Here is a 27,789-nt window from a genome sequence, read left to right as displayed (position 1 = left end):
GACTCTAAAGCGCAAGTTGTGAACCATTGCATGGTATACTATGGCTTTCTTTTCAACTTAGCATGCTTTTTCTAAGAGAAAATAGGTTATGAGAAAACTCATCCAAAGCTTATTCCTTCTGTTAGAGCCCTTTTGATTAAAAAAAAAAAAAAAAGTGTTTTGAATTGTAATCACTTTAATATTATAAACTCCAGCATTTGGGAAAGTACATAGTGATTATTCACTCCCTCTAAAAATTAGTGAAATATAGTCTAGTAGCATCTAGCCTTAACCTTTTATTTTATTTTTAAACAGAAACATTGTTCCCTTCATCTTGAGAGATTACAAGAATCACAAAAGGTCACTATACAGATATCACAGGTTAGAGAGATTGTACCCTTTTCTGGATAAAGAGCATGAATCCATTGGCACAGGCCTTATATATATAAAGAGGGGTTGAAATTGATTTTATTTAGAGAAACTAAAGCACATTCCCACATACCCTATTCCTCTAATGAAGTGAAGTGACAGCTATCAAGTATTATAATTAACCTCCTTCTGAAGACTGAAGGGAACTGGAGAGAGCAGGTAGCTATGTAGGCTTTTATGACTTGCTTTTGAGAATCATTTTTGATGTTATTTGAAAGTTTGGTGGAATAGAAAAATTACCAGTGAAAATAACAGGTTTTCTGTGTTGTACTCTCAAATGAGTTGCCACAGAAACAGTAAAATAAATGTAAAGTTAACATGAACACAAACTTTAGGAACTGGTAGAATTACAAATCTTCTGCTTATTTCCTTGGACAGACACTTTACCATTTTAGAATTATCTTTTTAAGATCTACATTTGAGTTGATGCACTAGGAAGTAGGTGTTTCTTTAAACCTTGGCTATAATTTATTTCTAAATGGAGTTCTTCAGTCCAGACTAAAAGAAGATCCAAAGATCTGTGCTTTTTGTTGCTCTGATAGAAAATGTCCATTGAGTATTGTAAAATAATAAATATAAATATGCATAAATATATATGAACCATAGCCTTGGTATAAGTACTTTGGAAATGCCCGGAAATAAAAATCATAGTCGTGGTCTTCTGGGAGTTTAAATGTAGTTGGAGAGTTTACCTGTTTTTTTTAACCAGGCAAACTTAGATACTCTCTAAACTAATAATTCTGTGTTTCTCAATTGCTTAGGGTTTTTTTTGTGAGAGAAGGTAGAATCTTTCCCTAATACTCAAAGAAAATGTTCTATGTCTTTCTCGCCATATGGTCCTCCTTTTTATTTTAGAATGATCTCGTGTTGTAGCCTGGTTTCCTCTTCAGTTAATTTTTTTCTGAGTAGTTTTGAAACTAAAGAGGATTTCTACAGCTTCTAGTAATGAAATGATAGTTTTCTCTCTTGGTTGTATAATTGATTACTTGTGCTGAGTTTGGTTTGTGTTACCCCTTGGAATTTCTTTATAGATTAGTTCTTAAGCTTTCAGAGAAGTTGGATAGACTTCTGGACTTAAGAATTTCAAGAAGCTTAATGAGAAAATGTCAGGTGGAAGCACTGCCTGAAAGTTTCCCCTTCCCCCCATAATTTTTTTCTTTGACGTTTGGGGACTTGTTTTATTTACTTGTACACTTCATCCTGTAAATAGTCACACATTAATTTTATAATTCCAGTCCAAAATTACCTTGTGCCCTTTGTTTTGCTTATTTGCATTATACCTCTTTTGACAGTAGTCTAATTAATTTAAATATTCCATTCTGTCCATGTGTGTTTAAATGACTACACATTGGCCTTTTCATTAAAACAAACATTTCTTATGAATCCATATAGAAATATTTAAGTAGCTGGTCAAAAAGATGGCTGTTGCTATTTTCGATAATTGTTAGTAACCTTGTAGGGTTATAGAATTCTCACCACTTGGTTATAGAAAACTAGTTTCTGGCGGTTGCTGATATGAGCACACCAGATTTTGTCTGCTTCTTGTGTTTCCATGTAAAAGCACTTTAATTAAAATAAAAATTAGTATTTGAAGTTTTAAGCCGCTGAGCATACTTCTTGATGTGTTGTTAAGTACGGTCATTGCTGCCTACTTTGTAAGGATTGAAAATGATTTGTCCTTTTCCCAGTTTTCTTCCCTTTAGTTTACAACAGAGAATGAGCAAACTGAGGGCAAAGGAAAGAGTAGGTTACAGAGTTTAGATACTTAATCCTAATAGTTCTGTCTGTATGAAAGAGGAGCAGTTATTGCACGTACACAGATAATATTTAAACGTATGAACATATCTTCGAGATATTTATTAATTGGATTAGATGTATTCTTAAAATACAGCAACCTAATTTATCAAATGGCTTTCTTCCCCCCCAGTTCTGTAGAAAATGTTCTCAAAACACTCGTGAAAAGCTGCCGACCGTAAGTAGCTTCTCATTTTATGAAACCTCTTGTTATTTCTTTGGGCTTTTTCCCATTCTTAGTGTGCTTTGAAGAGAAAATTGAAGGTATAAATAGTTTCTAACACTGTGATGTTAGTCACTGGGCACAACATATCATTTTCAACTCTTGAACTAAATTATTTAGCTTTCATTTATAAATTTAGAAGTTTTTAAGTGATGTGGGTGTTCCCCATTATAAAGTAAGATTGCCATAATTTATGTATAATTGTCTTTATTTGAAAGATTTTCCTAGAGTATCATTACTCAGATCAAAAATATTTTCCAAAATGCGTATTGTAGGTATTGCATCAAAATGTGAGTAATAATGAAAAGGTGTTCAGACATTTTTTTAAGTATTTTTAAAAATTTTAATGTTTTTTATCCATTTTTTGAGAGAGAGAGAGAAAGAGACTGGGCGCAAGTCGGGGAGGGACAGACAGGGAGACACAAAATCTGAGGTAGGCTCCAGGCTCTGAGCTGTCAGCACAGAGCTCGACGTGGGCTCAAACTCACGAACCCTGAGATCATGATCTGAGCCGAGGTTGGACACTTAACCAACTGAGCCACCCAGGCACCTCTGTGTATTTTTTAAAGTAAAAGACATTTTTTTAAAGTTCTCTTTCAGTGGAACATACAGAAATATTCCATATTCTTATATTTAAAGATGAGTATGGGTTGAATTTAGTTTTAATCAACTAAAGTCCAAGTCTGTGGACTTGAAGTGTTTTTTATCAGGGTGTTCTTAGACTGCTTATCCTGATAAGTATGGATGCAGTGAATTCTTTTGACTAGAAATCCGTATTTTGCCATATTCTTATGAGTTAAAGTTATAAATGATTTTATAAATCAGATATTTATTGCTGACCTACCATCCTACTCAGTCTTGGGCAAATGCATTTTTAAGATATAGTCTCCCTTTTAAGATTGAGGCTTAAGATTTAACCTGAGTCATAAGCCACCAATGAGCAGTGTCATTTTGAGCAAGGCACTTACCTCTTAGTCTATGTTTCCTAACTGGATACTTGGTCATCACTGGGGTACTTAGTGGTTTTTAAGTTCTTAGGTAATTCATAGAACACCCAAGCTTTTATGTTGGATTACTAAACTAACAGTTGACCCTGAAAGATTAGAAAGGAGAATTGGTGTATGAGATCTTTAAAGGCAGGATGTATTTTGTGTGTGTTTGTGCGTGTGTGTGTGTGTGTGTGTGTGTTCTAACCTGTAGCACAGTGACCTGGCACATAGATGCTTGATGAACCCAAAGAAGTATTACTAAAGTGTAGTTTTATTTTTCACATAAAGGAATGAAGTGTGATTCTAATACAGATGGACAAAAGATATAATAGGATTAATAATGTGACTTGTAGGGCAAACCTACAGGTGTATTTGAAAGGGTTTCCTAACTTTTTTGGCCATACTCAAATCGAATTACTCATATACTTTTTTTGTTGTTGTTATTTTAAATCCCTTAATGGATATTTAGTAATTATACATGGGTCCTCTTTTTCCATTTACCTTTGTTTTGTGTATGAATGCACACGTCAGATTTTAATTTTGTGAATCTTCTCTACTCCAAGGGCTCTCCTGCCCATTTCCTAGACTTGTAAAATATTAGTACCTGCAGGACCAGACCGTCTAGTCTAACCTGCTCTTGTATTACAAGAGAGCTCTGTGGTACAGTGAAAGGAAATGGTTTGTCCGGTGTTCTCTTTCTCATGTCACTGATTATCCATATATATAGACTGGATTTTCTGACTAAATTTTTTTCTTGTTGCTATTACATAGCACACAGGAAGGGAAAAACTGCAAGAAACATGTATGTTTATATTTATAGGTTATTTAGAGTGGCAAAATGTGTTTACGTTAACTTGACATTTGTAGTGTGTGTGCGCTATGCCTTATAAAATCCATCCCCCCTCCCCCTTTTTTTGTCAGTCACACGTTGATGTTGTAGAACGTTTTTTTAAAGCACTGATTAGGTAAATGAAAACCTTCTTTTTTATTAGATACTTTCCAGCAGATGCCACAGCTGAGATGCTAGAAGAATGGCGGCCTTTAATGTGCCCTTTTGATGTAACAATGCAAAAGGCCATCACTTACTTTGAAATATTTCTTCCTACCTCCCTTCCTCCAGAACTTCATCATAAAGGTTTTAAGTAAGTATATACATATCTTAACAAATTATAGAATAGAGCAAGAAATAGAGATGTATAAACAGACCAGTAAAGCAATTATAAGTAAACAAAAATTTACTAATTCAGCCATTATGTTGATTATACTTGAAGTGTGTGAAGGGTGAAACAATTAAACATAAGATTGTAAATGAAGAGAGAATAATGCTTGTATGTCAAACAAATAAGATGAGGGCTTTTCCTGGCTGGCTCAGTTGGTAGAGCACGTGACTATTACTGATCTCAGGGTTGTGAGTTTGAGTCCATGTTGGGGGTAGAGCTTAAAAATAAAATCTTAAAAAAACAAAAAAGGAAAGATGTGGGCTTTAATTTAAGAAAGCAAGAGAGAAAGAATAAAAAATGCAAAAAGGAGTAGAAAGTATCAGTAAATAAGCAGTGATAAAAATGTTAAATTGTGTGGAGTTCAGGAAAAGGAAAAGTGTTTTTATAAAACTTGGTTTTATTCATCACTTGTAGTTTTTCTTGGGCCTTTCCTATAATTTTTTTTCTTTACTTGTTCTAGTCTTAGCACTGCTTTTAAGAATTTTTTTTTTCTGGGGTGGCTCAGTTAAGCGTCCAATTCTTGATCTCAGCTCAGGTCTTGATCTAAGGGTCATGAGTTCAAGACCCGCTATGTTCTGTGATGAGCATGAAGCCTACTTTAAAAAAAAAAAGAGAACTTTTTTTCTAGATGACTATAGGTATAAAACAAGTGCTAGAATGAAGAAATTTAGACTGTGCTTTTATGGAAAAAAGAAAAGGTATAAAAAAGACTGGAAGGAAATAGGTATTATTACTGTGTTGTGGATTCATGCTTACTCCCCAGCCCCCCCCCATATTTTCTATGGTGAGATGCCAAATCTTTTATTTCTTTCAAATCAGAAATTTTGTATTTAGCTGTATATTGATGAAATGTTAATTCTCATCCAGAAATTCTAAAAGCATTTCTTTGACCTTTGTAAAGATTGGTGAATAATATTGCAGCACTTTCTTGCCTTGACATTCTCTTCTGTTTAATCTGAGATAATTCCCCCCACAATAATTTAGTTCTACCTAACACTTCGTGACTCAGTCTTTTAGGGAACACTTATTATAGTGGTACTTAATAGCATAATTACTAATTGGCTTATTAAAAAACAGAATGCAAGGGAGAGTTGCAAGAATAGGTAGTAATAGGAAAATATTAAAGGAGAAAGGGAGGAAGGAGACACTTGTAAACAGTGTTAGATAGGGGTGGTCAGTAATTATTTAACAATGAAGTAGGGGGTTGATGAGATTACTCTTCTGGCATAAGTGTATTGGAAGCGGAATATTCAGAAAAAATAGTTATTTGTTCCATTAAGTTTGTACATTGAGTATTATTTTTTCTAGGTTGTATAGTTATCAGTAAGAATAATAGATTAAAAAAATACAAAGGATACCTGGCTTTGAACCACTTTCTATAAATCACTTGCTATTCATAACACCATTTTTCTTCTTCAGACTTTGGTTTGATGAATTAATTGGCCTTTGGGTTTCAGTGCAAAATCTCCCACAGTGGGAGGGGGTGAGTATCCTATTTTTTTCCTTCTGACAGTATATATCAGATCATTTGATAAGTAACTTCACTTCCTTAGAATTGGCTCTTGGCAGTGTTGTAATTATTTTTTGTTTGTTTTTAAATTCTGTTCGCTGTTTTCTAACAGAAACAGACACTTGTTTATTTTGTTTTTATCAATATCTAGAAGCATGTGCATGTATTATGAAATGTAAGACTCTGCTTTTGTACCTTCACTGGCATGTTGTTAGAAACATGTGGATGTTCTCTTTATGCTTATTAGATTAAAATGTCTTCTGTTTGCATTGTGAATGATGCTTTGTCATTTCCCTTTTAATAAGCATTTCAACTACAGTTGATTTAAGATGGTGACAATCAAAACTGAAATTTGGAGATTTTTAAAAAATGAGCCATAAACCATGTATTAAGTTGTGTTAATGATAATAGCTGAGAACAACAAATGGATAAGGGGTGTGACTGACACTTATTAATAACAACAAGTGTACTTACTTAATTGTCTTTCTTTTTTTACTTTCAGCAACTAGTAAATCTCTTTGCTCGATTGGCTACAGATAATATAGGGTACATAGATTGGGATCCATATGTACCAAAGGTAATTAACATGTGAACATACAACATACAATAGCACTGATAGCACTTTTTGTGTCTTTAAGAAGTGTGTTTTGTATGCTATTGCTAAAATTTTTTTGACCACTAGTAAAAACATAAAGTTTTCCGGGATAGACCATATATTTTCAAAAATTAATTGGTTCATATTAAGGTATCAGAAATGTATGATTTTTGTCTTGCCTACGCAGGACATGAAATAGAAGTTTCAGAGTGAGTAATTTAGGAAGTACAAAGTGTATTATTCAGGGTCTTAATTCATACCTTCCAACAAATTTTGGGTATTGTATTTGATTGCTATTCTAGAGTGTTCTCCACTTTTTACGTCACATTTTCCTCGAGCAAATAAAGCTAGAGTGTCTCTAGGTGCAGTGTTCTTAACACTGCAGCTTCTGTTTTGTTTCAGCTGCCATAAATCCAAGAGGGCCTGCACGGGGTGTACAGGTGATTCTGTTCCACACCTTGACTGTAGAGCAGGGAGGCAGAGCAGCAAACATTAAACTTACTGTTTACCTCTGCTTGTGCTGTCCAGTAGAAACTAAAGAGAAAAAGTCATTTTCTTCTCCCTTTGGGCTCCCTATCTGTTACTAATGACAGGTTTTAAATATAAATTATTAAAATGCAATTAAGATTAAAATGCAAATTCTTGGGGAAAAAATCAAATCAGTGTTAGAATTTTGAAAGGGAAAATAACTCACTAGAAGACAAGTATTTGCATTTATATCTCACTTGTTTGTTTATGGGTTCATGGATACAGCTGCTTCAGATTCATACTCCTGTGACCTGAGTGTCATTTAAGAAAAAGCAAATAGGGGTGCCTGGCTGGCTTAGTTGTTAGAGCATGTAGCTCTTGACCCTCAGGGTCATGAGTTTGAGTTCTGTGTTGGGTGTAGCTATTACTTAAATAAATAAACTTAAAATAATAAAACATTTTAAAAAGTAGATCTTCTATGAAATTTTTATGGAATATAGCAGTATATAAAACTGCCAAACAGTATGTAATTTTGCTTAAAAACTGATCCAGTGAGAATACATGCACCAACACTAATATATATCACTTCAGTTATTTAAGGAGTTACTTGATACCTATAAATATTTATTCTTAATTCTTTTTTTCTTTTGAAAGATATTTACGAGAATTCTGAGAAGCTTGAACCTCCCAGTGGGAAGCAGTCAAGTGTTAGTCCCAAGATTTTTAACAAATGCGTATGATATAGGACATGCTGTAATATGGATCACCGCCATGATGGTTTGTAACACATTAGTTCTTCTAAATTTTGTGTTAACCATGTAAAAATTCTGTATAATCACATAAGCCTGTATTAGTATCGTAGTTGGTCATTTGATTCTTCGATATTTTCTGATGTAGTAAGCTAATGTTTCTCAGACCCAGAATGTAGTCATAACACACCATTTATAAATCTCTCTAGCCAATGAATCCTAAAAATAGAGTCAGGGTTTAGAGTTTTGAGAGATTCAGAATGTCTAACAATCTCACAGATGAAAGGTCAAGTTGATAATGATAAATGTGGGATTAGAACCTGGGGTTTTGCATATGCTCAGTACTAATGCATTCAGTGTTGAAGATGGCACTGAACACAAAGCTAATTAAATAAAGTAATCTTGGTGAAGGGAGAAGTATGGAGGATTACTTTACTGACATCCTTGAAGGAAAGTAAAAATATATCCACATGCTTGGATTTCAGTATCCTCTTCCAAATAAGAATATTAAAACAATTTCATACTATAATTTTCTGGATTGTCATTCATTCTCCTTCTACAGCTCTCTCTTTTTAAAATTATTATTTTGTGTTTGATATTTTCCCCAGGTTATGTTGTTTCATTGTTGTTTTTTCTGTGGATAAGGCAGGATGGTTGTGAGAAGTTTAGTTCTTACATTTTATTTTTAGATTAAAAAGAGAAATTCAGGGGCATCTAGGTGGCTCAGTCAGTTAAGCATTGACTTTGGCTCAGGTCATGATCTCACAGCTCAAGGGATAGAGTCCTGCGTCAGGCTCTGTGCTGATGGCTCAGAGCCTGGAGCCTGCTTCAGATTCTTTGTCTCCTCTCTCTCTCTGCCCCATCCCTGTTTGCTTGCTCTCTCTCAAAAATAAATGAACATTAAAATTGAAAAACGAAATTCATTCTCCTCCTGTTTTTGCAATTTCATTATTAAATAGGAAAATCCTATTTTCTTTCTAATACTCCAAATGAGCAAAAACATCTGGATGTTTACTATGTTATATCAGCAATTTTTTTTTAGGAGCGACAGAATTATATCATGATTAGTATCAACCTTATTTTAGTTCATGTTGCTCTTCTTTCTCATACAGTTTTTCCCATTGACGTCTTTATTTTGTGTTATATATGAATATTGAATATAATAAAAAATGCTAATTATTATGCTAGGATTTTGAAATTTTTGTTGGGTTTTTTTTTTTTTTTTTTTTTTTTTTGCTATGGAATTATTATGGTCTCTTTAGTAGTTGACCTACTCTAAATTGGGAACATGAACGTGGATTTCATTTCAGCAGGAAGACATGTTCCTCATGTAACTGGACAGTCTACCTTAGGTCTAGGCTGTTTCTTGAAAGATCATCTTGAGAGAGAGAAGGTTTTAAGACCAAGCTGTAGTTCTTTTTCCTCAGGGCTGTTCAACTTGATAAGATTGAATACTAACTTTTTTCCTCATTTTTCCCCCAGATCATGTTGTTGTTTGGTGTGTTTGGGTAATAGATTGAGAAAAACTATTTTTCCTTTGAGTCAAAATGTGGTCAAGGGCACCTGGGTGGTTCAGTCGGTTAAGCTTCCGACTTTGGCTCAGGTCATGATTTCACAGTTCGTGGGTTTGAGCCCTGTGTCGGGCTCTGTGCTGACAGCTCAGAGCCTGGAGCCTGCTTTGAATTATCTGTCTCTCCCTCTCGCTCTGCCCCTTTCCTGCCCATACTCTGTCTGTCTGTCCGTCTCTCTCTGTCTCTCTCAAAATAAATAAACATTTAAAAAAATTTTTTTTTAAATGTGGTCACATACCACAGGTTTAATCATTTGAAACATTTAGGAGTAATAATAAAATATTTGAATCCATTTATGTAAATCTCACATCTTCATTTCCTGCAATAAGAAATTCACTTCTCAAATCATTTAAGGAATGCTTTTTATGCCTGATGTTAGCACTCTTGGTTATTTTAAGACTCTCTTACTGACAAAAGTTTTTTCACTGCAGAAGAGTAAAATATGCTGATACCCTAAATTGAAAGATGTCTTTGTAGTTACCTAATTTGGTTTCAGTAGGTTGCCCTTACTTTTAGTAGAGTGTTTTGAATTGAGGATTGTGGGAAGTTTACTAGCAAATTGTTTTTGGCTTTTATTTGGAGGTAGAATTGGTTTTTCTCATCAAGATGGATGTGCACCATGTTGGAGAGTTATATGTAGGCTTGGCCTATTGATCCCTTCAATTTTCCAGGGTACTGAGGGTACTGATATTTTTATTCTTTTATCTGAATAGGGTGGACCAAGTAAGCTAGTACAGAAACACTTGGCTGGTTTGTTTAACAGCATCACATCTTTTTACCACCCTTCAAATAATGGGCGCTGGCTGGTGAGTATGTTCATTTTTTTATTGTAGGGTTTGGAACTTTTTAAAGTTATGGTCACACATAACTATTGCCTATTATGCAGCCTATAATACTATTTCTGTCCTTCATATAAGTCTTCATAACTTTTGGCTATATGTAGCTGATTAAGTTCAGACTAAGATACTGTGTTTATAGAACATAAAAATAAGATAATACTGGTCCAGTAACTGGTGACAAAATGTCACATTCTGGTAATAGAAAGTACAGTCAGTGTGGTTTTTGGTTTTGGATTTTGTTTTCTTTCCACATTGCCTGGTTAGAATAGTTTTTCATGTAATGGAAGGTTCATCTGGTGCTAGAAAATAAAATTGACATTTGAGGGGCGCCTGGGTGTCTCAGTCGGTTAAGTGTCCTGCCTCAGGTCATGATCTCACTGTCAGTGAGTTCGAGCCTAAGAGATCTCTGCATCAGGCTCTGTGACGACAACATGGAGCCTGCTTGGGATTCTCTGTCTCCTGTCTGCCCCTCCCCTTCTCGTGCTTGCTCTCTCTCAAAAATAAACTTTATTTAAAAAAAAATAAAATTGACATTTAAAACAAATATTTATTATTATCAGTAATTAATTGATAAAGTATTTTATTCTATCTAGTTATGCTATGCAGGTGTTTGTAATAGATTGTAAGAGCTGTTATTTTAAGAAATTTTACTTGGACTATAGAAAGGAACCATAACTATCTGTGTGGGAAATCAAACCTACCTTGGACTTTGTGCTTCTGTGTCCCCAGAACAAGTTAATGAAACTACTTCAGCGGTTGCCAAACAGTGTTGTTAGAAGATTGCATCGTGAAAGATACAAGAAGCCTTCTTGGTTAACTCCTGTGCCTGATAGCCATAAGCTTACTGATCAAGATGTTACAGACTTTGTACGATGCATTATTCAACCTGTCCTCTTGGCTATGTTTAGCAAAACTGGTAGTTTAGAAGCAGCACAGGCTCTGCAGAATCTTGCACTCATGAGACCTGAGTTAGTAATACCCCCTGTACTTGAAAGGTAAGTGTAGCTTTACATGTTTGGTTGAAGCCTTGGCCGGCCGTTCTGGTTATCTCTTCCCTCTACTCTGCTGTTCTACTTAGTTGTCTTTTCTGTGGCTTCTCTTTTGCTCTCTTGCTACTTATTCCTGTTCCTAGAGGAGAAGCAAGGCATTTTAACCTAATGATTGGTAGCTTGATAAAGGTTTACTGAAGAGAAAAGAAAATCGATACTAAATGGATAAAATATTTTTGAATTATTGGCAAATTTTAGTTTCTGAAGTTTGTGCTTAATAAAGTAAGGGTGCCGGGTGGGCTCAGTCTATGGAGCATGTGACTCTTGATCTCGGGGTTGTGAGTTTCAGCCCCATGTTAAGTATAGAGGTTACTTAAAAATAAAATTGTTTTAGGAAGCAAGCAAGCAAATAAGCAAGCTCTGACTGCTTTTACATCAAAATGTGAGTGTCACTAAATATTGAGAACGTGGCAGTGAAAGTGATTTTGGATTTCTTTTATTTCTTAGAAGCAGTGATACAGAAGAAAATTTGACTATCTTTATTATTTTCATGTACTATATAGTCTTATATGTATTATTTCCACAATGTAGACTTTATTATATTCATTTTGTTTTGTATGTTGAAATAGCAACAAGTTTTCTGTTTGCCTAGTCACTGTCACATTATAGGCCTTCTGAACTTCTATAATAATACTTAAGCTTTCTGTTAATTCCTCTGCTGTCTGAACTTGAGCTTTATGATTTCTCTTTTAATGTCTTACTCAAAAAAAAAAAAAAATACTAGTTTTTTAGGGCTAAGAAGGGTCTAACAGTTTGAGTTCCATAAAATAGATTTGTGCAAGGTCCTTTAGTGATAATGTACATGACAGCCTATTATCTTACTTACCATTGAAATAGCATAATTGGGCACATTTGCTTGGAGACGGGTATCCTGTTAAAGATCTTGGGGTGCCTGGGCGGCTCAGTTGATTGAACGTCTGACTTAGGCTCAGGTCATGATTTCACGAGTTCATTTCATGATATATCATGAGTTTGAGCCCCACGTTGGCCTCTGTGCTGTCCGTGCAGAGCCCGCCTCAGATCCTGCGTCAGGTCCTCTGTCCCACCCCCCTTTTCATCCTTCTCCTGCTTGCGCTTTCTCTCTCTCTCAAAAAGAAACATTAAAAAGATAAAAAAAAAGATCTTGACCAAAATAGGTCTCCATTATTTATAAATTTCCATAAATATTCAAGTTGTCCCCATTGCCATAAATATTCAAGTTTTACCTCATTTTCCAAACCTCTTGGTTTGGCCCTGTCCCCATTGCCATAAATACTCAAGTTTTACCTCATTTTCCAAACCTCTCCCTTTTTTGTGTGCACTTTGGGGGCACTGAAACTGTCCCAGTACATATAATTTAATTAGGAAATTGAATGGGGAAATTAGGCGCTTTCTACTCTGTCCCAACCCCCAATATTCTCTGCACTCTGGCCTCCATGTGGTAGCGACACTAACAGTTCAGTGGCAGTTCCCTTGATGTCTCTTGTTGAGGAGAGACATACCTTTAAGGAGGGACTTCAGCTGTTTGCATAGCTAAAATTTTGAAGATGGGAATATTTTGATATTTGTTTTGGCTTATTTCATTGTTTTCCAGCTGATTAATTATGTAGTGAGATACATTTTTAATAGAAGGAACAAAGTTTATATACAAGTAAAATTATTCCAACACGTTTTTCTTTAGTTTTCACTTTTTGGACAAATTTAATAGCATATTGAGTGATACATGCTTGGCCAAGAGACATATAAGAGACATATTTTCAAGTTTTCTTTTATAAAAGCAAAAGTCCTTTAAAAAGTAAAAATGTAGAAAATAAATTTTAGGCATTTGATTTTAGATCTCCTCTGTTAAAGAGTTGGTTTGTTTTCTTCATCTTTTAAAGTAAGCATAGGTTTGTTAGTTTTTTTTACCCCTGTTCCAAATCCTCTTTTTTTCTACTTATGATGAAATTTCCTTTATTATTTACTTTTTCTGTATAAGAGAAATTTAAAATGACTGCATTTTAGACTCCCCCCCCCACCCCCCACAAGATAGATTCTCAAAAATGAAATCACTTGTCAAAGTGAATGTTCTTGCCTTGTATTTTACTTGATGATCAAAGACTGTATTTGTATTATTCTCCCTTGTTTATGCACTCTAGTGTCAGGAATCTTCTATGTTTCTAGAGCAGATTTCCAATTTTAAAATACCAGTCTTCTAAAAAGTATAAAATAAGAGAAATTTCAGGGTTTTAGTAAAGATTGTTTTTCGAATAAAAGGGAAGAGTGGGATAATTATCACTTGCTCTTCCTGAATTCTGATAGTCACTGACCATTAGATTAGATGCATTCCTATTGACATAGGGAAGTAGATTCAGCTGACTGAAATAATGCCAGATCTTGCCAGTTTATGTTCTTTTTCACTGTGAAATATGCATGGAGAGCCATGGTGAGGTGGCAGGGAATTGGGGAAACATGTACCTTTCCTTCATGTGTGTGATTCTGTTAACTTATACTCACTCAAAAGATTCTGCTAGCTACCAGCCTTAAAGCCAACATGTAGTTTATGAATTTGGGAGATTTAATGTATTGTGCCTTTTTGTCTGTGATGGAATTTTTTTTTTTTTTTTTTTTTTTTTTAATTCTGTTTTCAACTGTAGAACGTATCCTGCACTAGAGACTTTAACAGAACCTCACCAGCTCACAGCTACTTTAAGTTGTGTAATTGGAGTAGCCCGCAGTTTGGTATCAGGGGGCAAATGGTTTCCTGAAGGTCCAACACACATGCTACCTCTGTTGATGAGAGCATTGCCTGGGGTGGATCCAAATGACTTCAGTAAATGCATGGTAAGCATATTTATCATTCTATTTTGTGTCTGAGTTCTAATTGTGTGAGTTGGCATCCTGTTAAGTTTTGTTTAGAACATAGTTCAGTGTAAAATTTGTTAATGCTAAAAGGATTATATCTGTAGATGCCCAAGTTTAGATCTGTGGATGGTTAGTTGAGCTATATGTCATCCTTCAGAAGTAATGTGCCATAATCTGGATACATTTAATGGTCACAGGATTTTTTCAACGCTTGCTATATATTTACTATTTTCTTTAAGTAGAGATATTAAAAATCAGCATGTGATCATTTGTACTTCCCTTCATCTACACTGATGACAAGGGCATGGTAACAGTTGCTGGGTGCAAAATGTCAGATCCCGTTTATACACACCTCTCCTGACTTAGAATTTTGGCTCACCTTCCCTCTTCCCTGATCTGTAGCTTTTGCTTAAGCATTTCCTTTTTATCCTTAGTTAATGTTGCATCTTTGGGTGGGGGCAAAGTTAACTTTTGATTGACAGAGAGTTGGAGAATGTTGTGCTTAAACATAATAAATAACTATGAAAGTAAATTTAATGTAACTTCATTACTAAAGTAACAGCTCCTTAATTATGAGGAATCTTAAAATGTTCAAATCTAAGTAAAAAATTTCCTGGAATATTACTGTGGTATTTCCCTTAAGATAATTTATTTGGGTACTTTTTTATTGTAGCTTATGGTATACTTGTATTTTTGAATTAGAATTACATAATTACTGTTAAATTTTTTGCATCTTCCCACAGATCACATTCCAGTTTATAGCAACATTTTCCACTCTGGTGCCTTTAGTAGATTGTTCATCTGTACTACAAGAAAGAAGTGACCTCACAGAAGTAAGGATGCTTACTGGTTGTAGAAAGATTGTTAACTGAGGTGTAACTCTTATGTAAATGCATAGTAATATTTTTTTTTATTTTTTTTTTTAATGTTTATTAATTTTTGACAGAGAGAGAGAGAGACAGAGCATGAGTGGGGGAGGGGCAGAGAGAGGAAAACACAGAATCTGAAGCAGGCTCCAGGCTCTGAGCTGTCAGCACAGAGCCCGACGTGGGGCTCAAACTCACAGACCGTGAGATCATGACCTGAGCCCAAGTCAGACGCCCTACCAACTGAACCACCCAGGCACCCCACATAGTAAAATTTGATAGTTTAAATACCAACAGTTTCAGATTACTGTTTTGTGGGGCTCCGGGTGGCTCACATTGGTTTAGCATCCGACTCCATTTCAGCTCAGATTGTGATCTCATGGTTTGGATTCTATGTCTCTCCCTTTCTTTCTCTGCCCCTATGCCTGCCACCCCCCCCCCCCCCCTCAAAATAAATAAACATTAAGATTACTATTTTGTGATTAGAATGGTATAAATGGAAGGCCAGGTCATTGGTAAGATAATCTGCAGAGCACCCACCAAATGCTGTAGGTCAAAAATAGGCTATTTTTTTATTTGTTTATTTTTGAGAGAGAGACAGACATTGTGAGTGGGGAAGGGGCAGAGAAAGAGGGAGACACAGAATCCGAAGCAGGCTCCAGGCTCTAAACTGTCAGCACAGAGCCACACAAGGGGCTCGAACCCATGAACCATGAGTTCATGACCTGAGATGAAGTCAGATGCTTAACCGACTGGAGCTACACAGGAGCCCCAGAAAATGGGCTATTTTTGTAAACAATTAACATCTGGAGGTGCATTTCAATTTTTTGTCACTTTTAATTTTCTGTTAAGCAAAGCAAAGGTAGTGGTGGGTTTTTTAAATTTTGGTTTGGTTTTAGCTTAGGAATAAATGTATTGAGGGGATTGACATCTAATGAACAGACATTTTTTTCATTACTGACTGATTCTTCTAGAACTATTTTCTTTATTGTAGGCATGTTTCTACTTGAATTTTGTCATTTGAATATTCAAGTCGTAAGATAATTCTTTACACATACACTAGAAGTTTAAAAACTGTAGTTATTGAGAAAGATGGCTATTTGGCTTCTATTTTGGGCCCTTATAAAATAATGCTAATTGCTGCTTATTTTGGTTCCCAGAAAGGAGTAGGTTGGGTTTTTCTAAATTGATATGTGGTACTGGTACTGTTTCTCATCGTACTCAGTATAATAATGTAGTGTTAAATCTATTTTGTGGGCCATAATTGAGTTTTATTAGTTCTGAGAAAAAAATCAAAGGCTATTTTTAATTTTTCTCCGCGTTGAAATGTCATAGGTGGAACGAGAACTTTGTTCAGCCACAGCTGAATTTGAGGATTTCGTCTTACAATTTATGGACAGGTGAGTATGTGCTCCAGACCCGCTCTCTATTAGACATTGAAAGAAATGACTATCCTGTCCAAACAACTTCAGTCTCTCTGCATAACTACTGTCCTGGGACCGAGCTTCTGAAGTTATAAAAGGGCAAGTGATATGTGAACCTGCACAAATTGCATAGCTGTCATTCGAATAGTCATGACAATGGAGGGTTATCTAATTATCATCAAAAATGTTAAACTAGTTTTTAGTTGCTAAAATTATCCTTTCTTTGGATTATTTAGATGTTTTGGACTTATAGAAAGTAGCACATTGGAGCAAACAAGAGAAGAGACAGAAACTGAGAAAATGACTCATTTGGAGAGTTTGGTCGAATTAGGTCTGTCTTCTACGTTTAGTACAATCCTCACACAATGTTCCAAAGAAATATTTATGGTAAGAGTCTCATTGCTGCAAAAAATTAAATCCCAATCTTGTTTTCTTTGTTGTTTTAAAAATTGAGCTTCAAGTTACTTTAAATATTATATCATGCCATTTATCCTTGGTTTCATACTAAAATTTGAAAAAGATGAACAGTTGATTCTCATTATATTTGCAAATTTCATATTTGCAAATTCATCTGCTTGCTAGAAAATTTGTTTGTAATCCCAAAATCTGTATTCACGGTGCTCTTGTGCAGATGTGTAAATTTGGCAAAAATTATGAGTTGCACGTTTTCACGGCTGAGGTTGAATAATGTAACACACTTTGCCTTCTTGTTTCAGCTGTAATACTGTAGCAAGCTTTGTGTCTATTTATTTATTTTAGAGTTTATTTATTTTTGAGAGAGATAGAATGTGAGCAAGGGAGGGGCAGAGAGGGAGAATCCCAAGCAGGCTCCACGTGGTCAGTGCACAGAGCCCAACGTAGGGCTCGAACTCAAAAACCATGAGATCATAACCTGAGCCGAAATCAAGAGTCGGGTGCTTAACCAGCTCAGCCACCCGGGCACCCTGGCAAGTTTTATGTCTATTTAGTGCCAGGTTTTCACATTTTGTGCTTTTTTGTTGGGGATTTTGTGGTTTAAAATGGCCCCCAGGAGTAGTATTGCAGCACTGTCTACTGTTCTAAGCGTAAGAGAGTTATGATGTGCCTCACAGAAAATAGCATGTTTTAGATGAGCTTTATTCAGGCATGGGTTACAGTGCCATTGGCTGACTTCACTGTCAGTGAATCAACAATATATATTAAATACACATAAAGCAAAATTATATATTTATCAGTTGATGAAAACCAGAGACTTGTTAGTACTTAATCCTGCATTTCCTCTAGGAACAGTGATTCAGTATTTGCTACATCAGTGCTCAAAACAACTTTATAGAATATATTAGATATAACAAGAATTGACTGCATTTTTTTAATCAATTAAATATTGTTTGGGAGGAAAGTTTTGGAAATTGTTTATGCCATCACATGATAGAAATTAAATCCCAAGTATAAAAATCTGGCAAACTGTAGGGGTGCCTGGTTGGCTCAGTTGGTTGAATGTCTGACTCGGTATCAGCTCAGGTCATGATCTCAGGGTTGAGAGCTACCAGTGCAGAGCCTGCTTGGGAGTCTCTCTTTCTGCCCTTCCCCCTGCTTGCACTCTTTCTCTCTCTCTCTGTCTCAAAATAAATGAATGAACTTAAAAAAAAAAATCCCACAAACTATAATGAATGGGAGTTTGTGTGTCCTCCCAAGACATTCTGTAAACATTCACTTATTCAGTATTGGTTGACATGTTAATGTATAGTGTGGTCTTTAAGACCAGACTTTACTTCCGTTCATGTTTCATCTCCCTTCATCTGAGATTATGACTGTTCAATGTATTTATCTTGGGTAAAAGCTAAACTGCTTTACAGATGCATGAAATATTTACTGAGATATGTTAGTATAGAAATTAATGTAAATTTTCTCATTTAACCAAAATCTTTTGAAAGGAGTTGTGGATTAACGATCCTGAAAATTGTAAATGTCAAGAGTCCATTCTTTCATTCGGCACTTCTGTGATATGATTGTAAAATTGCTTTCTGTGATGTGATTGTAAAAAAGCAGGATTCAAAACCTGCTTCCAGGTCTTTTAGAGTAGAGATAAATATTTATAGTTTGTAGCATTGTCAGAATGACAAAGTCTAAATATTAAGTACTCCAAAAACTTCCCTTTGTTATGTTGGATTAGCCAGCAAGATAATTTGCATTTGCTTCCAACAGCTGTAGTTTTGTGTTTAATGTTTCTGTAGGAAATAAAATCTTGTGTCTGAAATGTTTTGTTCATGTTAGGGTTTTGTGCAAAGATTGTTCATAGATCTTGATGTTATATTGAATTATTTTTGTAATTCAGATGGTTAAATTTCCTACGTGGTTTTTTTTATAGTCTGAATCTCATTTTTCTTTTATGGTTCATAAGATGTTTAGTTTTCTTAAAAATGCTCATAAGACATTTTCATTTCTTACATATCTTAATAGGTCGCCCTTCAGAAAGTTTTTAATTTTTCTATTTCACATATATTTGAAACAAGAGTAGCAGGCCGCATGGTGGCTGACATGTGCCGTGCTGCTGTAAAGGTGAGTTTGATTTTTTTTGGATGAATTAATGCATCAGTAACTAGCAGGTTTATATGGTTACTTATTTTTAGACATGTTTGTTATAACTTAAAATATATCATTCTTTCAGTAGCAGCTTACAACCCTTATTTGCCTCTGAAAATAGTGTTAGGGTATACTTTGTGAGTGTTGAATATTCGTGGCCTTCCAGAAAACTTACTTATACAAATTTGTTTTCAGTGCTGCCCAGAGGAGTCTTTGAAGTTATTTGTTCCTCACTGCTGCAGTGTTATAACTCAGCTTACAATGAGTAAGTCATAAGGTTACTATTCTGTATTTGCAATTTTAGGTGATTTTTTTTTTGTTTTTTTGTTTCTAGAACTCTGTTGATGAAAACAGATTCTGTAAGCTAAGCAATAATTAAATTAAATCTTGTAGTTTGGGACAGGGATTACTCAAATTAAGGTATCATCCAGGTGACATCTTAGAAATTTTACTTTGTTAAATTAATATTTTCATATATACAAGAACCATTCAGAAGTTGCCATAAAAAAATATCAGTTATTTTGTGAGAACTGGAGGAGCAGGAGTCCTGACTGATGTGTTTATTTTCTTGCAAATTGAGTTTTTACCTTTTCTGGAGCAAGTTCAGCCACATGAGGAAGGAATGAAAGTCTCTCAAAAAGAGAGTCTCCTCAGCTGTTAGAGACACTAAAGACAAATATTGAAATATGATGCATTTAAGTTGGATACATGGTTCTCTTTCCTTGATACTGTTTTGCTATTTTTAGACGATGATGTGTTAAATGAAGAAGAGCTAGATAAGGAGTTGCTGTGGAATCTTCAACTTTTGTCTGAGGTATTGTAAGTCTTTGGATTAAGGAAATAGTAGTATGTAAATGTTGGCTTGGTTTTAGAATTTCAATGTTTTTTAATTGACATAAAAATATGAAAAATCTTAAGTTTTAGAAATTTCTTGATATGGCTACAAAATCAGATAATGTCATTTTCTTGTTATCAAAAGAGTGATATTTGTTGATGACTTTCCACGTGCAGCATTCTGCTTTTTACTGATTAATTCTGATATTAGTAACTTTCATTGAAAATTTTACCATTTTGGCAATTCTTTTTTTTTTTTTCTTCCCCCTGTCTACATTCTAAATTTGGCTCTCAGTGAGACTTCATTTTCCTTTATGGGTTAGTTCACTGGGTAGCGAACAGAGAACTACAATTAAGTTTTGTCTCTTTGAGGAGATAGACCTTTTTTTTCCTTATGAATTGTATCTACATTTAATTAACTTTCTAATTAGTTCTCATTAATATATAAGGAAAGCATATACATACATACATATATGTATGTAAAACTAGTTTGTTTGCAGATTTCTTATCGTGTCTAATCAGTTATCAGTAGATTTTACATCTTTAAAAAATTTTTTTTAGTTAATATATGTATTATTTAATTTACATCCAAGTTAGTTAGCATATAGTGCAACAATGATTTCAGGAGTAGATTTTTTAATGCCCCTTACCCATTTAGCCCATCTCCCCGCCACAACCCCTTCAGTAACCCTCTGTTTGTTCTCTATATTTAAAAAAAATTTTTTTTTAATGTTTATTTATATTTGAGAGAGAGAGAATCCGAAGCAGGCTCCGGCTCTTAGATCAGCACAGAGCCTGATGTGGGGCTTGAACTCACAAGCTGTGAGATCTTGACCTGAGCTGAAGTCGGACACCTAACCGATTGAGCCACCCAGGTGCCCTGTTCTCTATATTTAAGAATCTCTTATGTTTTATCCCCCTCCCTGTTTTTATATTATTTTTGCTTCCCTTCCCTTATGTTCATCTGTTTAGTATCTTAAATTCCTCATATGAGTGAAGTCATATATTTGTCTTTATCTAATTTCACTTAGCATAATACCCTCCAGCTCTATCCACGTAGTTGCAAATGGCAAGATTCCATTCTTTTTGATTGCCGAGTAATACTCGTGTGTGTGTGCGCGCGTGCACATCTTCTTTATCCATTCATCCATCGATGGACATTTGGGCTCTTTCCATCCTTTGGATATTGTTGACAGCGCTGCATTGGGGTGTATATGTTCCCCTTTGAAACAGCGCACCTGTATCCCATGGATAAATACAGTTGCAATTGCTGGGTCATAGGGTAGTTCTATTTTTAATTATTTGAGGAACCGAAGAAATAAACTGTTTGGGAAAGGATGGTACTATGGCACATGAGAGCCTGAATTCAGAGAATGTGTTTTGATCTTAAAAAAGCATTGTTAGCTGCTATTTTGATATTTGCATTTTACTGGTCCCATATGATTTTCCCTTTTCTTATTTTTCTGATCTTTTTGTAAAGTAGCATACGTTAATGTTTAAAATAACATACATATATGTTTCCATAGGGGAATAATATAGGTGTTTTGCCAATTTTCACCCTTATGTGTTTTTCATGTAATAAACTTTACTTCTGGGGTGCCTGGGTGGCTTAGTCAGTTGAGCTTCTGACTTCAGCTCAGGTCATGATCTCAGGGTCTGTGAGTTCGAGCCCCGCGTCGGGCTCTGTGCTGACAGCTCAGAGCCTAGAGCCTGCTTCAGATTCTGTGTCTCCCTCTCTCTCTGACCCTCCCGCACTCGTGCTCTGTCTTTCTCTGTCTCAAAAATAAATAAACTTTATTTCTCTAGACCAAAAAAAAAAAAAAAAAGAATTGTTAGAATATACTTAAAATGACAGTCCTAAAATGAATTAAAGTCATTTGAAGAGACACTGTTACTATTTTAGGCTACTTTAGTAGCTAAACATTGTCCATTGCATTAATTATTGATTCTTAATCTTTTCACCAAAATGTCTTGAACTATTTTCTTCCTCTTTTAGATTACTCGAGTGGATGGGAAGAAATTGCTTCTTTATAGGGAGCAGCTTGTAAAGATTCTCCAAAGAACCCTGCACCTGACCTGTAAGCAGGGTTACACTCTGTCTTGTAACCTTCTACACCACCTTCTTCGCTCTACGACACTCATCTACCCTACAGAGTACTGCAGTGTGCCAGGTGGCTTCGACAAGCCTCCTTCTGAATACTTTCCTATAAAGGCAGGTGTTGTCAGTAATCAAGATTTCAAGTACATATTGGGCTATTTTTCTAAGGATTCAAAGTGTGGGGGTTTTTCTTGTGTATAAAGGTATCACTTCTTTAAAGTAGATTATTAAGTTTATTATTGGAATTTTTAAACTTGGAAAGTGCAACATAGCCCTGGAACGGCCTAGTTTTCTTCTTTTTTGTTTCTTTATGAAGTGAGTTGGTATGCTATTTGTAACCTCTATATTCCATATAATTTTATTGAGGAACTCAGTAGACTCACAGAAACTCACTATTGCTCTTAGAGTTGAGTGGCTCTTCAGGGAGACCTTCTGGAGTGATAATGAAGGGGGGTAAGATGTTTTCATGCCCTTTTTTGTGCATTTTTTGCTACCTTAGGTTTGGATTACTTCCACATTTTCTGGAAGACCTTTTATGTTACATATGTATGTTCTTTTTTCAACTTCTCAACTTGCTGAACAAATGCTATTTTTTTCTAGGACTGGGGTAAACCAGGGGACTTGTGGAATCTGGGCATCCAGTGGCATGTTCCTTCTTCAGAGGAAGTGGCTTTTGCATTCTATCTGTTGGACTCTTTTCTTCAGCCTGAGCTCATCAAACTCCAGCACTGTGGTGATGGCAAACTTGAAATGTCTAGGTTAGTTTTCTTTCATAACCAGGAACTGTTACATAGTTGCAGATTAAAATCTTTGTGCTTTTCCTTTCTCTGTAGCGTACCCGAATGATTTATTTTCAGTGTGTGTTTATATCTGCCATAAATGCAATTAGAGAACTATTTAATATAGGGCAGTATAACAAATTCCTTCATGATTTTTAAGCCTTTTAAATAGAAAAACTTGGTTTTTTTTTTCTAGTTTGCTTTTTGTGACTTCTACTTAGCAGTTTAGCTTGAGCATTTTTTGGGAAGTGTATGGAAATGCCTATTTTTCTAGATTCAGATTAGATGTTTTTTTAGTTTTTTTTCTGTAATTCATATTATTGACATTAACATTACTTAGTGAAATATCTGAGACGTTTTTCTTTTCCAAGAGGCTTTAACAAGGAACAATTATTTAAGATCATTAGACTTTTATAGTTTAAATCTTTGAAAGTTCCTAAAATAATATTAAGAAAGTTACTATGTGTCAAATACCAGGAAATTTTAATAAGCAAATCCAGTAGGAATGGAGAAGGAAAGAAGTACAGTTGATGACTGAACTGCTTTTTGGAGTAAATGTTTAGTCCATTTTTGAAAGATGAACTATGTTGGGAGATCTTCTATAACACTGTTTTTTTTCCCTTTTTGTTAGTGGTAGTGATCTTTGGGTGAATAGGTGATTGCATTCAGAATTGATTCACAAAGGGTAATCACTTGTTGTTACTTGTGATTATTTAGAGCTTGTTTAATTATAAGCAGGTCTGTATTACCAGTAAATACTTATTTCATTACCTTGTATTATTAAGTGGGCCTTAAGACATTTTTTCACCTTAATATTGTATATCCCCACTTAAGGTTCTTGTACTCCACCCTAGACTCTAGAAGGCCTCTTGTTGGAAGGGGGTTTGGAGTCTTCTAAAATATGAGGATACCTTTTGTCTTTTCCAGAGATGATATTCTACAGAGTCTGACTATAGTGCACAACTGTTTAATTGGGTCAGGAAACCTCCTACCTCCACTGAAAGGAGAGCCAGTTACTAACTTGTAAGTAAAAATAACCACTTTACATATTTTGCTGTTTTGCCATTTGGCATGATTTTAAGTCTTAGTCAAATAACGAGTCACTGGTTTTGTTATTGGTGTTGTTTCTGTATCACTTGAACCGTTTTGTCATTGTTAGGCCAAAAATACCTGAGGCAGAATTTAGGTCTATAAACTTTAAGGCTTTATTCAGTTTTTCATGTGATACCAGTGTAGGATAATTTTCATTGTTAATTGGTTTAAAAATATTGATACTAAGTTCATCCTGTAGTTTCTGAGTTAAGATAAATGCTCTTTAAAAAAAAATTCCTTTTTTTTGGTCAGCAATCACTGTTCATTAAGGATTTTACTGGAAAAATCTGCGTGTTTTTACATAAAAATTTGTTGAGTGTTATTTTGAGCTTTTAAATTCTAAGTTGCTTTTCTGATTTTAAGTGCTTTTCAGACTATAACTATTATGAATGAATGTCTTTATTTAGTCCATTGTTAGTGCAACCATTTAAGTTGAAAAAATTGAGTTTAAATGAAATCAGCAATATCTAACTCTAGCTCAGTTATTAAGTAGATAGATGCTAGTTTCAGATCTAGTTTCATTATACTGCCTTAGATCATTTTCTCTCAACATCAACATCTCCTTGCTGAGCAAGTTCATGAAAATCCCATAAAAACAAGTAAGTAACGCCTGCCCCTCAAAAAACACAAAGGGAGGAATTTGTTGATTTGCAACAAAATTCTTAAACACTTCAAGGAGTGGTTTTAAAACATGGCTTGCTTGTGTTTCACATATTTTGTATAATCATTGCTTGGAGTCCTGCTTTCTCATGATTCCCATTTAATTTCCTTTAAAAACTGTTGCTAGGCATTGAACTTTAGATTGCTAATTAGATTTAAGAGGGAGAAGTAGGGTCATCTCAGGTAAGGAAATGTGTTTTGAGTTTGTCTAGGAATTTGCTGAGTTCTTCTAAAGCACTTTTGGTTTTCATCAGTATTATAGTTTGATCTAAGGGCAGTTTTACCAAAATTCATTTTTGTTAAGAGAGATTGATTTTAAACAGTATTTAAAAATGAGAGACCTATGGAAATGGTTTTGATTTTCCTGATGATCTTAGCAGTATGTAATATAGTAAGAATTTAACTCTTATGGCATGCTAAAAACCTACTTCATATATAACAGATTTATTACATCAGTAAATTGAGTTCTTCTATAACATGTTGACATTGAGAAATATGATAGTTTAATCCAATAATTTATCTAAGAGCAAAAGCATGTATCTTCTGTATATATGATTAGCAGATTTTTAGTATTGAGTTATCCTGAGGATGCACTGCTGAAGGGTCCAGTCGAGAGACTGACAGGTTTCTGTGCAGTTCATATCAGTATGCACATGTGCCATGTGCACTGTGATAGGGAATCAGAGGAAGGTCTTTATCCTTTGAACTAAGTGCACATCAGGACAGAAGTTCCATATTTTGGTTATGATAAAACCAATTAGGTTTGTATATAATGAAATGCATTTTCAATAAAGAGAAGAATACCATGTTGTTAACATTTTATGAATGCCATGGAATAAAAATAAGTAGACTGTTTGCCTATATTATTAGACATGATAAGCCTTAAAATGGGTCTTGAGCATCTTTATAGGTTTTTCCCAGAAAAATTGAGAAGGAAAGATAATTAAACTGGAAAGTTTTGTGTTTCAGAATTTTCACTTCCAGAGTGAAATTTTAATACCCTAAAAGATAATGAAGTAATAAAAAATTTATATTTAGTATAAATATGAAATGCTTTCTGGTATATTTAATAATACTTAATAATGAAATAAAATACAGAACGAAACTTAATTTGTTTTAATCATTGAGTGATATACATTTTTAGGGCCCTTTATATATATATGTAATAGTTACATACATGTAGGCAGGAATAATGATTATACAAAGTAGAATCAAAGATTAATGAGCAGCCCTTGGCCTTTCAATTGCCAGAAGAGGGGGTTTATAAAGTCTTACAAAGGCTTTTAAATAATTCTTAACAGAATCCTTCCCTTTAAAACCAATTTCTATCTGGTGTCTCCTTCATCTGAAATTTTAATTTATTTTGACAGCATAGGACTTTTTACATTTATTTTCTTTAACATTTCAACTTTTTTTGCACATAGCAAATTAGTTGTCACTGAAGTATCATAAAGTTAGCTTTATAAATTTTAAAAATTCTTATTCTAATATAGGTAATTGTTAAGATTTCTTAAATGTAAATTGATTTGAAAAAACTAATCAGGGTGCCTGGCTAGCTCAGTCAGAGGAACATGCTGACTCTTGATCTCAGGGTCATAAGTGTGAGACCCATGTTGGGTGTAGAAATTACTTAAATAAATAAAACTTAAAAAAAAAAAAAGAAAAAGAAAAAACTAGTCAAATAATTTCAGTTGATGATGCCATTGTTTTGTGATAATAAACCACACTGCCTAGTGTGAAGGAAGAATATCTCTAGCGTAATTCTTGGAGATTATAGCAGCAAGTCTCTATAAGAAACAGAGTCAAATATACCAGGTAGGGGAGAAAAGGAAAGGTATAATTGTGATGAATTAGTTAGATGCCTAAGATGCCTGAGGAAATCACTCATGTTAATAACAAACACTTTGGCTGTGGTATTGTGGGACATGGTGTATTTTCTGAAATACCAGACCAGTTTTTGGAAGCACCTACCAACCCAATTCTTCCTTTAAAATTAATCTTATATTTTTCTTATATAAAACTCAGTTAGGTAAAACGGTCCGGCTACTTAATTTTTTTCATCAGATCTTTCATTATTAAATTAGTTTTGCACGTGGACTAGTAGTATTTGTCTTCTAGAAAATTGCAATAATGAGAAACTGGGAACTTGGTTCAGTTCTGAGTTTTCCTGATCTTAGTTCCTGATAGAATATATGGCATAGTCTTAGAATCCCATTGTTCAGGTAAATGGCTGCTAGATGTGAAAACCAGTTTTCTGTGCATTGTATTAGAGACTGACAAAACATAAAATCTTAGGTGACTTGATTGTCCTAGGTATAAAGTAAATGATATACCTAATGGTATCTTCATCGTACTTTTTGGCCTTTGGCAGTGTAGGGTTACTAAATATCTTATATTTATTATAAATTTTACTGTTTCAAAGGATGGGTAAAAGGTCCCTTGAGAGTAATGAAGGGTAAATTTCTTTAGAGCAATTTGAATTTTGGGCAGTTTTGTCAGGTACCAAGGTTGCTGAATTAATCTTCAAATGGAACCTCTCTATTTTGCTGTTGGAACCTTTAGTTAATGACTTAATAGAAATATGTGTGGTATAGTTTATACTTCTAGTTCTACCTTTATAGATGTGGAAGTTGGATTATATCTTTGCAGGGTCACACAGGAATGTTGGACATTTGCCTTTAATCCTCAAATCGTCATTAATTTCTCCTTTTGCAGTCCACTCTTTATAATCTTTTAGGTCTAACCAGCTATCACAGGATGCAAAAAACTAACATCTATAAAAACAGGGTTACTCAAGGTAGAGGAGTCACCATTTTTCATCTGAGATATTTCTTCTTTACTTTGTGCCCCCTTTCCTCTGATAGATCTGTTAAGTCATTCTTAGTTAAACCATTCTTAGGATCTCAGCTTTTACTAACTTCTCAGTCAAAGAAAACTTCATATTTAAGTTGAGACCATTTCATTAATATGTGAAAGGATGTGTTGTTCTGCGATGAGGGGCAGGGCTAGCTAACCTCTCTTGGCACCTCCAGGAAACTACCCAGCTCTGCTGGGGGAGCTGCACACAGGAAAGGAAACAGTTACTACTCCACGGTGAGTAACCCTGTTTTCTCCTTATTTCACCTTCTGACTGTTTTCATTGATTTTTAAAAGCTTGTGTGTCAGACGTGGAAATAGCTCTTTTGCTCAGAGTTAATTTTAAACCTAGCAACCTTTAATTCCCATGGTAGAGTAAG

At 34.7% G+C, this 27,789-nt stretch overlaps 1 protein-coding gene across 2 annotated transcripts in view; it reads left to right on the top strand.

Moving 5' to 3' along the window:
• The window catches only part of PSME4 (proteasome activator subunit 4), a 98,846-nt gene that overhangs the window by 28,732 nt on the left and 42,325 nt on the right, over positions 1-27,789 (top strand). For both annotated transcript variants that reach the window (XM_019421276.2, XM_053890690.1), the window contains exons 4-20: positions 2,336-2,380; positions 4,407-4,556; positions 6,054-6,117; positions 6,647-6,721; positions 7,862-7,984; positions 10,241-10,333; positions 11,096-11,361; positions 14,031-14,217; positions 14,982-15,071; positions 16,440-16,504; positions 16,765-16,915; positions 18,968-19,066; positions 19,286-19,355; positions 19,837-19,904; positions 21,921-22,136; positions 22,623-22,780; positions 23,729-23,824. In XM_019421276.2, the coding sequence (XP_019276821.2) occupies positions 2,336-2,380; positions 4,407-4,556; positions 6,054-6,117; positions 6,647-6,721; positions 7,862-7,984; positions 10,241-10,333; positions 11,096-11,361; positions 14,031-14,217; positions 14,982-15,071; positions 16,440-16,504; positions 16,765-16,915; positions 18,968-19,066; positions 19,286-19,355; positions 19,837-19,904; positions 21,921-22,136; positions 22,623-22,780; positions 23,729-23,824 (2,016 nt within the window). The remainder of the gene's footprint in view (positions 1-2,335; positions 2,381-4,406; positions 4,557-6,053; positions 6,118-6,646; positions 6,722-7,861; positions 7,985-10,240; positions 10,334-11,095; positions 11,362-14,030; positions 14,218-14,981; positions 15,072-16,439; positions 16,505-16,764; positions 16,916-18,967; positions 19,067-19,285; positions 19,356-19,836; positions 19,905-21,920; positions 22,137-22,622; positions 22,781-23,728; positions 23,825-27,789) is intronic.

Source organism: Panthera pardus, unplaced genomic scaffold (genome assembly GCF_024362965.1).
Source record: "Panthera pardus isolate Hobbes unplaced genomic scaffold, ASM2436296v1 HiC_scaffold_25, whole genome shotgun sequence".
Taxonomy (NCBI): domain Eukaryota; kingdom Metazoa; phylum Chordata; class Mammalia; order Carnivora; family Felidae; genus Panthera; species Panthera pardus.
This window is presented reverse-complemented; position numbering and strand designations above follow the sequence as displayed.